At 38.0% G+C, this 13258-nt stretch overlaps 1 protein-coding gene across 1 annotated transcript in view; it reads right to left on the bottom strand.

Annotated features, from left to right (window-relative positions):
* Positions 1–13258, bottom strand: part of ptprk (protein tyrosine phosphatase receptor type K) — a 114657-nt gene that overhangs the window by 20594 nt on the left and 80805 nt on the right. The window contains exons 12-21 of the mRNA XM_061051774.1: positions 12986–13168; positions 12552–12671; positions 11867–11976; positions 11550–11751; positions 11339–11444; positions 11171–11243; positions 10817–10939; positions 9951–10025; positions 9568–9604; positions 2443–2578 (exon numbers count right to left, since the gene is read on the bottom strand). Of these exons, the coding sequence (XP_060907757.1) occupies positions 2443–2578; positions 9568–9604; positions 9951–10025; positions 10817–10939; positions 11171–11243; positions 11339–11444; positions 11550–11751; positions 11867–11976; positions 12552–12671; positions 12986–13168 (1165 nt within the window). The remainder of the gene's footprint in view (positions 1–2442; positions 2579–9567; positions 9605–9950; positions 10026–10816; positions 10940–11170; positions 11244–11338; positions 11445–11549; positions 11752–11866; positions 11977–12551; positions 12672–12985; positions 13169–13258) is intronic.

Genomic DNA, 13258 nt, shown 5'->3' with positions numbered 1-13258 from the left:
TTTCACAGGAAAAAAACCCATCACATCATGTTTTTATCAAATACAAACTTTTTTTCCGTTGGTCAAACTGGAAAAATATAATTTTACAATATGATTAGCATGACCGATGTCCTACTTTAGATACTTTGCAATCTAATGCTTAAGTTAACTTTAATTGATCTTTTAAAGCTTACAGTTCAAAAACAACAAACTACACAGCATTATATTCATCCAGGCTGTGCAAAAAAATGTAAGAATCCAACACAACAGTTACCCCTGCAGATGTATGGCCGACAGTCTTTCAAAGACAGATACTGTTAAGTCAAATACGGTCCAAAAAGAGCAACACATGCTTATGTTGCAAAAAGTGAGCACAAACTAGGGATCAAGCAGTGTCAAGCAGGTTCTTTGGTTATCTTCCTACTTTGACACTAAATCTGCAGAATGAGTTGGATCACATGAACTCATTACAAATTGAATGGAGGTCAGGAGCAAAGTTCTTCACTGACGAGGGTTCATGGCTGATTGTAATTTAATGTCTCTAATCGTTTTTGACTGCCTGAGAGAATTATTGGTTGTAAATTAAAGACTCTGGCTCTCTGAAGCCTCTGGCAAGATCCGACACTTCAGTATCTAGAGGAGATTATCTACAGCATCTCCTTTCAGACACATTTTCTTAAGTTTCTTACAGTCTATCTTCAATGTTTTAATGGTTTAAGGTACATGGCAGGAGTTGCTATGTGATATGAGGCACTTCACATAAATGTATCCCTCCTGAATATGCAAATTCAATTTATAATTATTCTCTTTTTAATGAGCCACTCATGTTCCCTGAACACCAAGTTTTAATTGAAAGGTCACTAGAGGAATGACATATTTAGTAATAGTTAATTATTACACTCGTACACTTCCTTACAAGTCTTTAAAATATGCATGTACACGTCTGCACACACATGCCCCTAAGGCAGGAAGAGAGAACTCAACCTCATGTAACCTTACAGATACAGGTTGAGTCGGATCTGAAGAGACTGGACACCGAGCCAGCTCTGAAACGTGGGATTCATTTAAAGCAGAAAAAGGTTTCTAGATTTTGAAATAATATATAACAACTTAAATAAGCTCTGTTAACTGCCTTACAGTGGTCATAACTGTCAAAATAACAATACTGTGATTTTCTTTTCTCTGTCAGTGTCTGGTGATGTTCGTATTTCATAGTATAAGACAATCCCTCATTCAAGCACTTTGATTTGATGTCTTGTGAAAAGGCAAAACAAACTTTGATGCTTGCTCATTAACCACAGAAAAAGGACAATAGCACATGACTACCAGGTTTTTAAAGACTATGAAACATTAATAACAGTTTTTTTGATTACTGCTGTTTAAAAACAGTTACAAAGTATAGAAAATTAAGCTGCTGTTCAGAACTACATGCCGTAGTTATGCTCAGCCACCACATGGTGGAGCCCTGCACCAAACTAATACATCATAGGCTGAAACGATAAAGTGACACAGGAGCTGACTCTTCTCAGTGCTGAATGAGTTATCTGATTAAGAGACGCAATGATTCTGCAAGTTAGATTATTTCAGTATCATGCTCTAATTTTCTGTTTTTTTATTTTTCTTAAAATAAAATAGCTCCTGAATCGTACCTGCTCCAAACCTCCTATTAGGTTGTGTAATCTAGAGTATCACATAGAAGAAAGTGAGCTGAAACAAAGTGCAGGGGGGGATGTTTGTACTCTGGTTGTTTAACCCTCACGCCAACATTTTTCATTTTCCCTCAATCTGAAATACATTCTTCTTTTATGTTCAGTAGGAATGTCCTTGGCTTCTTCCAGGTTACATTGGAGATATGCATGTGAGAGCACCGATGTATTTTTCCTTTACCTCAAAAATACAACATCCCAGCATTTCTTAAAGATATTTATGTCTTTGATGTGTTTATGTAATCTTTATGTTTTGGAGTCTTAATTCAGTTGTTGAAGGTTACTTGACATCTTCCCCTTGGGGATCTTTTTCTCTTTCTTACTCTCAGCTGATTGTTGTTGTTTCTGGTTTGACTCAGTCAGTGTACTGTACTAGGATAAAAAAAAGCCTCAGATCTTTGTCAGAGTAAATCACACATCTGAGAGGCAGCAGTTTCTAATTTTGGATTAATCTCAGGACAACAAGCCGTCTGCTATTTATTGCCTTAAAAACAGAACAAACTTCAGGAAGTGATCGAGCTGGTTCTGAAGGGAGATCAACGTTTATGGTGGATGGATGGAGGATGGTGTTACTACAGCGAATACTGGACCAAACACACAAGAAGAGAATGAGTTTAGGTGCACATTTGTTTCTCTGTGACTCTCTCCATCTGCATGCCTGCTGGTGCAGCACTGGTGTTCATGTTGATTTAGGACTTATCATCAAACTCCTCTTCAAAGCCTTGTCAGCGGGCGTGTTTAAGGGTGTGTCACTCACCTCTTCTTGACCAATAGGATGGCTACCAGCACCAGCAGTATAAAGACGAGGACTCCAGCGCTGATCCCGGCTATTTTCACCACCCGATCAGTCTGTTTGGCGGGGTCAGGGATGACCTCTGGCTCCTCTGTCGCACCTAAAACAGAATGACAAGACAACACACATCAATACTGCAGCATGAACATTTATAACTCCTTTTTTAACTACTAGAACAAAACCAGCTTTAGTGTAGGATTAAAGGTGTTAAATATCCCAAGAAAATATTATTTTTCTATCCACAGTGGTACATTTTTGATGTACTTAGAAGATTCTAAGTGAAATCACCACCAAAAATAGCCTTCCCATGCACCTGATCATTAAATCAAAGGCTATCTTGTCTCGTGTAATGATGTAAAACAAGCAAAACTTTATAATAAAGGAACAAGACGTAAAAAATAGTAACATCAATGCTGAAAAAATGGGTCTCCTGAGTTAACTCTTGGATTGATGATTACTGGACAGCAGAGGTAAAAGACAAACTTCCCTCCACACACAAACACCTCTGAGACATCACTCAATAAAATAATAAAAGCATGGTGGGCTTGAGGTTGATTGGTGATATTGGACAGTTATTTTTATGGCCTTATCTGTCGAAAAGCTGTCCTCCTTTTCTCAAAGCTGCCAGCCAATGTGGGAATACAAGTGAATAACATGTACATGTCTGGGAGGTTTTCTAACTTTGAACACATCTACTGTGACACAGAAAATCAAATAAAAACACTCAAGCTCTTCATATGTATTATCTTTTATCATATCTGTCTATTGCTGGTTATTTTGTTTAAGAGCTGCATGGACTTGGACAAAGTCAAGTTAAGAAGTGATAATGTGTCTCGCCAACCTAACTACCCTGTCAGACTAGTCAACCAAACAAACCCTATCTGTCCTTAAAGCTTTCCAGGAATCCTAAAACTTCTGAGGTGTAAACCTTCACCGAGCATTTCTGAAAATGTTGCTCCCATGTACTGACAGACTTTAAGCCTGTTATACAGGAACTCTTGGCACCATTTGGACATATTTACGCAACCTTGTGTCACCCAAGGCTGTCAAAGTATGCCACCCAACAGCCTCGGGAATCATGTTTACTTTTACTCAAGACGTCTTTACAAAATGCCCTCACAGCAGGTAAAGCGGTGACTGCGATAAGAAAACAAACCCCGATTAGCTGTTTAAATTTGGAGGTGTAATGAGCCATGTGCTCAAGAGCAGGTAAATATCAAGACTCTAAATATCTCTTGTGAAGCAAAGACAGAAACCTGCCTACACAAATGTCATAGAAACTGTCATTCAATGTTTACATTTAGCACAAGGTTTTGTTTAAGAAGCTTAATTGGCTCACAGATTGAAATATCAAGATTAACAGCAAAAACCTCATTGATATGATTCCTGTTCAGAATTAAACAAAAGATATTCCTCAAACCCACCCACAAGTCTCTTCTCATGAACAGCTCATATATCTGAACATTAACCTCTTTTCATGGAAGACATTTTGGCATAAAGCAGGTATATCTTTAGAAACAGATCAAAGAGATTACTTAACAATTAAACTCTCAAACTTTAAGAGTTTACAGTCATTCTAGTGTCTCTGTAAGGATCCAAATAAGCACAGTGGTGATTTGAATCTAATGCTAACGTCACAATGCTTTCAGGATAATGACACCAGATGAATAATGGCCTGCATATTAAAATAGTCAAATGTTTAACAAAGTTCAACATCTTATAGATTGGCACATTAACATGCTTAAAATGGGTAATTGTTATATTAATATTGTTCATTTTTATTGGCTTAAAAGCTATTTATTTTGCAGGAACTTGGTGGTTAACAACGCGACATCGTACAGGATAAGCAGTATAGATAATGGATGGATGGATGGATGGATGGATGCATAATTAAGACAATGGATGGATGGATAATTAAGACAATGGATGGATGGATAATTAAGACAATGGATGGATGGATAATTAAGACAATGGATGGATGGGTGGATGGATTGATGCATAATTAAGACAATGGATGGATGGATAATTAAGACAATGGATGGATGGATAATTAAGACAATGGATGGATGGGTGGATGGATTGATGCATAATTAAGACAATGGATGGATGGATGGGTGGATGGATGGATAATTAAGACAATGGATGGATGGATGGATAATTAAGACCTGATTGTTGCAGAATATCAACGGTCAATGGACCACCAAAAATAAAATGAATCCCGAAAGGGGCATGAACTTTACCAGGTTTTATGCAAAACCATTAAGAATAGCTGTTTAGGTATTTTATGGGAGAAGTTCATTCTTTGACCAACTGATGCTGCTGAGTAAAGAGTCCAGGGAAGCGCAGTCCCAAGAGTTATTAACCCTCTGGGAAAAATTAGTAATTGTACAAAACTAATGGAGATCCCGCCTGTAGCCAAAGTAGGTGACCAAGTGACTGACACTGCTAGCCCAGTATCTGTTACGCTAACATATCTAAAAACACATGAGAAGAAATCAATTTATTTAGGTCTTTCTTTATATTAAATTACAATGCAGTACAAATTTAATCATGAGGAAAGGCTGAAATAGAGCATCAGGGGGCGCTAACAATGTTTATTACTGCCCTGTCATCTTCCCATTCAGCTTCTCATTCATGATGTTCAATCACCTGATATTAAATGTAGTGAAACAGTGAAGTCTACCCACGCTCATCGCTCCTACTACTTCTACTCCAAGCTGCAACAACACTGAAGACAACATGAAAATAAACAGACATTAACTAAATCTATAGAAATAAAGAGACCGTCCATTGACTGCGTCTTCGAGTATATCAGGTTGGCCTTAGCTCTCACCAGGAAACACTTATGAAAAGTAATTCGGCTGAAGCCATGCGATGTTTCTGCACCACATCACTGTATATTACTGGCACTCAGACTCATTTCTTTTCCTGATGACTTCAGAGGATTGTGTTTACTCCCTGATTTTGTCTTGTTTTTGTAATATGATTGAGAAATGTTTGATGCAGAGTTCGCACCGTAGTGGAGACTCCACCCTGTTGATCATGGACACAAAGTCAACAGAAAAAAGAGAACAAGCATCTGGTTTTTATGCTCCTAAGCTTAGTGATCCGATCCCGTAACACCAGAATAGTTCCTCCTGCCATGTAAGAACATTATCGTGCATTATGATAATCCAAATAATCCAACACAAAGACATATGCACAAAACTCAATATAATGCAATACATCTATCAAACAATAATCTACTTCTAAAGCTGAATATCAACAAGATCAACATAATCTCCCTCTCTGTTTTTTTATCCCCCTCAATATTTGCGACCTAAATGTACTATTTTTTTTTATAAAAATGTTCTCTGCTGCTGAAATCTATCAAATGCCTCCATCTGCCCAAATGTCATTATGTAATAATAGAACAGTAAAGGACTCAGCTCTGCCTCGTTCCGTTTCCCTGTCAAACCTCAGATCTACAGTAACACTTCTATTAAAACACAACGCATCTTATAAATGCTTTTATTGTAATGAAAGGCTGAGTAATATTTTTCTACAGAAGCCCTGTAGTTTTCAGATAAAATCACTTGATAAGAAGTGTTTATTGAGTTTTTCTCTGAGACTATTTTCAGCAGCAGACTAAAACACATGTTGTGGTATAGAGATATCAACACCAATAGGGTAGCACCAATGGTTGAAATAGACTTCTGATAAACTAGCTGGGTTCATGGTTATAAAGCAGCACATCACCCAGTGTAAAAGTAAGGCGACGTTTCTGGAGGTTTCTGCAGAAGTGATGTAATATGAATTAAAGCAAAAGCAGAACCTTACCATGAATGTCATGAAACTCATTATAGCAACCCATTATTTGTCTTAATGTTACTCAGTGAGGTAAACAGATATGTCACCAAATATGCATAAATAATCATCTTATGTTTGGAAGGAAATTGTGGCAAAATAGGCCACAAAATGTTTGAGGACTACGGCACGTCAAGAGCATCATAACTGTGACTTTTTTGAAAATCAGAAATCAGTAAATAAAATGTATCTTTAACTGGTGAGATTCCAGCTCAGCATATCTTTGTTACAGTTTTTAAAACAAAAAAGATTTATAAAATGACTAAGCCAAATAAATTGTGTTTATGTTATTACTTTGTGTAAATCATTATTGATGTTGGTTTCAGAGACAAAAGTCCAATCTTGGGTTTCAGTCCTTATGTATGCTGGTATAGGTCGAAACTTCAACATTGTACAGAATAACACTAACTAAAGTAGCCAGGAATTGTTAGTTAATCCAAGCCTGCAAATGTTTCTGCATTTGTGATTTTATGAAAATGTCCTTGTTATTTTTGTTGATGGAACAAATCAACTCCTCACTTAGTGTTTTCACGTCCTTTTTTTGTCCATGGTAATCAGACCATGATCGATGGGCAAAGGTTATCAAAACAGGACATTCAAAAGAAAAAAAAAAATCTTTAAAAGCTTCTCCGCTGACCTCATAATGTCAGCGGTACCTCTTAATGTCTGTAAAAATTATCCGGGTCAGTTCACTCACAACTTACCCACGAGGGCACAAACACACACGCACGCACACACAAAAACACCCTGAGGCAGCAATGACAATACACAATACCCCAGATGACCTAATAGGACCACCATCACTTAATCCTCCCTCCCGGATGCACGGCTGAGTGCACACACACATGCAGAGAGACAGAGCGAAACAGAGAGAGGCAGAGTTGTCTGACCTCTCTGTCCATTAGTGCGTCTTTCTGCCTTATTAAAAAAAAAAAAGAGAACCTAAAGAATGTCTTTCAGCTTTACTTAGGAAGGCAGAGCGTCATCTCTTTACAGCAGCCTTTAGCAAAGTTACCACCTGTTCTACTTCCTACAAGCGCCAGCATTTCTTGAAATCTGATGACGCTGGAAACACAGAAACTGGCCACATTTCCTCTTATTTTTCAGTGGGAACATGACACCTCACAGGCACTGCAGGGACTTTACCACACCTTTGATCTCTCCCATGGGATCTATTACCTGTGAGCCCACCAGGTAACATGCTATGGTCACAATGAACCCGGTGACCTACAGAGAAAACAGGCTTTGGTTTCTGAGGCCGCACACTTTTACGTTAACTATAAAGAACTCAATTTAAACTCTAAAAGTGTGCCTTCTTCTACTTGAACTTATTTACTGTTCTGTTTTAGGGAACATATCTACATGCTGCAGATTTTATCACCTGAGCTAGTTTATAGATCCTACATGGATCTTTACGAGGATACAGTCATAATGCTTAATTCTGCAATAACTATGGCTGAAAGTGATTACATTTGTCACTTTTATTATCTAGTTTTATGATCATTTTAACTAAGAAGGTCAAAGCAAGGACCAACATTTGAGTGCAGAGAGTGATTACAGCATACTCCATGTTCTGTAAATATACCATCAATCCTCTATAGAAGTTTTTATCTCACACTGTCTATAACTGTAGATGTGTGTCTACACAAAGAGAATTAACCATATCTGAGCTTGTTTTTATTAGATTTTAGTTTTTGCATATTCACGCAATCAACTTTTTCAAAAAGTTTTAAAGGTCACATATTAAGTCTCAGAGCTCCTCAAACATGTCTGTGAAGTTTATTGTTCTAAAGCCACTCTGATCCTGTATTTGATCATGCCTATAAACCCCTCTATTTCAGCCCTGCTCAGAACAGGCCGTTTCTGTGTCTATAGCTTTAAATGTAAATAAGCTGTGTCTGACCACGCCCCTCTGGATGGGGATGTGGCTCGGTCTTTCTCGCCCTGTTATTTACAGTGAGAAGGCAGATTCAGAGGGCAGAACAAACACCTAGCTGTGGGAGTGCAACCCACCTGGGGGAGGGGTTACTGCCCCTTGTGACGTCACAAAGGGAAAACAGCCTGTTTGAGCATACATTTTCTGAAAAGTGGAGCAGGCAAAAGATGGAGAGGATGGACTTTTCTCAGGGTAATAGAGGGGTTTATAGACAGACTAGGGACACATACGAATTAGTGGTAAAGTTTACTTTACATTATATGTGACCTTACATCTAGAAGTTTAGCAAAAGAGCTGACAATATTTTTCAATATATTGATTAGTCAGTTTACCAAAAATACACATTCTGATTGGTTTCAGCACTTTAAATGTGACAATTTGATCTGTGTTTTTCCTACATTGAATGTCTTTCGAGTTTTATAGTCTCAGGATTGGATATAACAAAGTAAATGTATATGTATGAATAATACATTTAAATATTTCTGAATACTGAATGTTTTCTGATATTAGCAGAACATAAATATAGAAATGAATACAAACAGAGGTTTAAGGGATATTAAAAATATTTCTTAAGTATCTTAAAAATACAAGGAAATCAGGGACAGAAAGGCAGAAGGCAGAAATGAAGCAGAATACCTTTGAGGTTTTTCTTTCATCTGTATGATTTCACACTGTTTTGTCTTCTAGCTCTGAGTAAAAAGCCAAATGAAAACTTAAATGTCCTCACTGTTCTTTGAAGCTCAGCCTGACCGACCACCAGGATTGTCAATTTCATCGAAAACACGGTAATATATGTCTCTGTTTATCCTTGTTCTTACTCCACAGAGCTCAACTCTGATCCATCGGCCACATTTCGACAAATCTTTCCTCAAAACATTGTGTGTGTATGCTTATGTGTATTTGTGTATGGTTGCTCAGGGATTAACTCCACACCATTTAAAACCAGTCTGATAATCTATCAACATATGGCTGCTTGTGAAAAACATGAATACATTTTCTCTCTCTAACATGCAAAACATGATATGTCTCCTAACACTCCAAGTCTGCCCTCTGTTGAACTCAAACAGAGATTGTTCACTAAGTGATATTGCATCAGTCAAAACAAACCTGATGAGCAGGAAAAGCACATAAATATCAGATTAAAAAACAACCATCAAGGGACACTAAGGAACTGATCAACAGATTATACACATCTCACACCAGATGCAACATTACAAAGTGTTGTTTTTCATGTGTTATTTTGATCTGAGTGTAACGATTAAACTGATCCAGAGGCATTTCTGACATTGATATCAACATATTCTTACCTTTAGTAGCCAGCCTCAGACACTGAGTCTTAGTTTCCTGAAGAGAAGACAAAAACAGAGTGCTATTTAAATTTCATGTACAAACACATACTGTAGCGTACCTAGAGAGTTTAAATGTATTTACAGAATAAAGAAAAATACAAGAGGCTCATGATCAGTTCTTATTGTATGTAGTGCTTATTAGAAGTGTTTGGAGTTTGGTTTGGGCTCCCATACTCTCAGGAGTCATAAGGTATTGCAGTAGGTGTTGTGTTGATATTTAAGAGTGACTAGTCCATCTGTAATGTGTACACAGACTGTATTTACTGATTAAAGCTAGCAGGTGAGAGTTACAGGTGCCCTGTGTGTTCAGTGCTTATTCACATGAATTCATATTTATTTACCCTCTCTGTGCTGCTAACAGCTTGTAGGTAGATGTTGTAATTCTTTCTTGGTGCCAGCGGAGGATTCCAGAAACCCTGAGGGGGAAAAAGAAAGTAAGCTACACATTATGTCAGGCTAAAAAATGTATGATGAAGGCTGCTGATTTCACTTGTTACATCTATTTAAAAAAAAATGTTGTATGTTAATAAACAGGATAACCTAAATCTCTTTGAACAAATGAAGAAATGTGTTTATTTGCTTTATGGCAAAAGTTAGATGAAACAGCCCCTAAGCTCACAAATTAACTACATACAAATTCCATATGTAAATGCCTCTTCCATGAAGTGAAATCCCCAGTGTTGAACTACTCCTTTAAAAAATTCCATACAATAAAGATCTGACATGTTCATGAAAAAAAGGTTTGTGTGTGTGTGTGTATTTCAAGGAACCAGCAGCTTTTGTGAAGGTATGTATACATTTACACTCTTTTCTCATGCATTACTGCCTTTGGTTACATTAAGAACGTCTGTGGCAAGCGTACAACACAAGAATGATCTGCCAAATTTGAATGTAGACAAACATCCTCATTCAAAATAAACATAGCTGCACATCGGTGAGCTCTCTGGTATATTTGGCTTTTAGTTTAACCATGATTAAGAAAAAAAACACCTTGTATTAAATAGTTTAATAAAAACAACCTTAGCTTACTAAACTAAATCTTTATTTCCCCCTGTCCATGTCTGCTACCTTTTCTTCTCCTGTGAGTGCACACCTCTGTGCTTTTTAGTATTTCCAGAGCTAAGTTTGCTATGATTTCTATTTAATCTTTGTTTTTATTTCTTGCCGCACTACGTCCAGAATATTTTGCTCAGATGAAAAAGCTTGCCTGATATGTCTTGTTGTCTCCCACAGTGAAGGGGAGCGGCTCAGGCAGGTTGCTGGGGGACAGCTGGGCGGCATAATAATATGGAGATCCACCACTAGATGCACTGTGGTAGGAGACTGGGACCTGAGAAAGGTGATATAAATGATATCATAAAATATTATAAGAGCATAAATCTGAATTCAGAGAAACTTTCTGCAAAGAACAAGTCAGATTTTAGGAATTAGGATCCTAAGAGAGTCAAATGGTAAAAAAAAAAACTATGAAATGTCTTTAAGCACAAACAAAAACTTATATTACAGAGGTTTAAAGAGTTTGGCTTCTTTAATGTCTGTGAAACAACATTTTTATAATCACCTCAAAACAATCAGACGAAGCCTGACGACGTGTCCGCTGAGGATTCACTTCTTCCACCACAATCTGGTATGCACTGGAGACAAAAAGACAATAAAAATTAGTTTTTTTAAATTCACACAAGATCAATAATTATAAAGGCTTATTCTATTTATTTTATGCAGACAGTACCTTATAGGAGCTCCCTTGGCCTGGGCAGGTTTTAGGAGGACAGTGATGGTTGTTGCAGTTTCATTCAGGAAGGCCTCTGACCCATCATACTCATCTATTGTCGGGGCTGAAGAAAAAAAAAAAGAAGTGTGTTAGTGTCCAATGATCGACTTTCTAGCCATTCAAATGTTGTACTGAAGAAAATAAAAAAATCATGTAACTTATTTTCTACCTGAAATATTAGTGGTCACGTTGAGCGTTGTTGCAGGTCCGAACCCTTTTGAGGTGGATGCACGTATAGAGAGCTGGTAGGTGACGCCCGGGTAGAGCATGGAAAACAGATGATGGGTGGCATTCGAGGGTAGAGACGCTGTGAGGCCCGGCCGCTGGAGAGGCACCGAAGGGTCATATGAACGCAGACCACTGTAGCTGATCTGAGGAGGGGGGAACAGAAAGAACTCCAGTTTGTACCCCTACTTTTTTTCTCATCCAGGTTACATACTTTAGTTTCTCGATAATTACTCTGCCTACTTCTTCTTCTAAGAGTACCTCATATTGGATGATGATCCCGTTTGGTTCAGTTGGTTCCTTCCAGTAAAGAAGGATTCTGTCTTCAAACGGAGTGGCTCGTAGTGACTGACTGGGAACATGGCCTGGAACTGAAAACACACACACACACACACAAAATGCTTATAGATCTACGGAAAATGTTGTCGTTTGATAAAAGAAGCAGACACCTTCCTCATCTCTGTTAAAGCCGTACATGAAAGTTAAAGCTCAGGAGCTTTCTGAATGATCTACTGTTTTACAGAAGAAACAAGACAGAAAGTGAAATACCGTTTTGTTAACCACATCATTTTAAATTCATACTTTCTTCTCTTTTGCAGAAGTTACACCTAAATTGTCAAAATATCTATAATTATGCACATAAGCATAGCTGCATAAGAACAATGTACAAGACACCTTTTGTTTTTTTTCCCCTTAATTTGGATTGTCAGCTTTCCTGACAGACAGGAAATGTGGGGAGAGAGAGAGAGGTAGATAACATGCACCAAAAAGCATCAGGATCGGGAGTTGAACCTTCCCCCCCCGGTGTGACGAGGACGGTTGCCTTATGGGGCATCTGCTCTACCAAGTAAGCTAAACCAGCGCCCAACAACCATTAACTGATGACAACCAACCTCACCGTGAAGCTAACACACAAACAAACAATGAATTATGCACTGTTTCATACCATCTTCATCAGTTTGTATGACGGTCTCGTCACTTTCTTTCCGTCCCTCTGGGTTGGTCAGAATCATCTTCAGACTGACGTTGGTGTACGGCGGCAGGTTTCCCACCAGGTGACGAGGAGCTGAAAAAATAAAAGTTTCTCAGACTGTTAATCAAGTAAGCCATAAATCAGCTAACTCTCTGTGTGCTAAATGGGCTAACAACATTTATTTAAAAAAGAGAAACGCCAATCCAAAAGAGGAGTATGACGTTTTCTATCAATGCTTTGGTGCTAGATCTTAAGTACTGCTTTATAATGATATATTCATTACATTTTACAGATGTTCAGTTGTAAGCTAGCCTTTGTTTTGACATATTATTTAAGGAGTTATAAACAATCAAAAAGCATGACAAAACCCCAAAAACTATTTAAGACCTTTGACATTTGAGCATTACCTTTAGGGTCCATGTCCAAGCAGTCTGCTTTGCTGCGGTTGCTGGCAGTCATGTAATGGTAGCAGATGGTGACGTTAAAGGTGTGACAGCGGGTGATGTTGTAACCCAGAGATTCCCAGTCCACGGCGATCAGACGAGACCTGGTCTCTGCGATCTTCAGCCTCTTAGGAGTCCGCATAGGTTCTACAGAGGAACAGAGGAGAACAAAAACATAAATGATGAGGAGATGATTTCTGACTTCTTGCTCGTGAAAATACTTTAAGAACATGTGTC

Source organism: Labrus mixtus, chromosome 12, assembly GCF_963584025.1.
Source record: "Labrus mixtus chromosome 12, fLabMix1.1, whole genome shotgun sequence".
Classification (NCBI taxonomy): domain Eukaryota; kingdom Metazoa; phylum Chordata; class Actinopteri; order Labriformes; family Labridae; genus Labrus; species Labrus mixtus.
The sequence above is the reverse complement of the archived record's forward strand: the minus strand, read 5'-3'. Positions and strand labels throughout refer to the sequence as shown.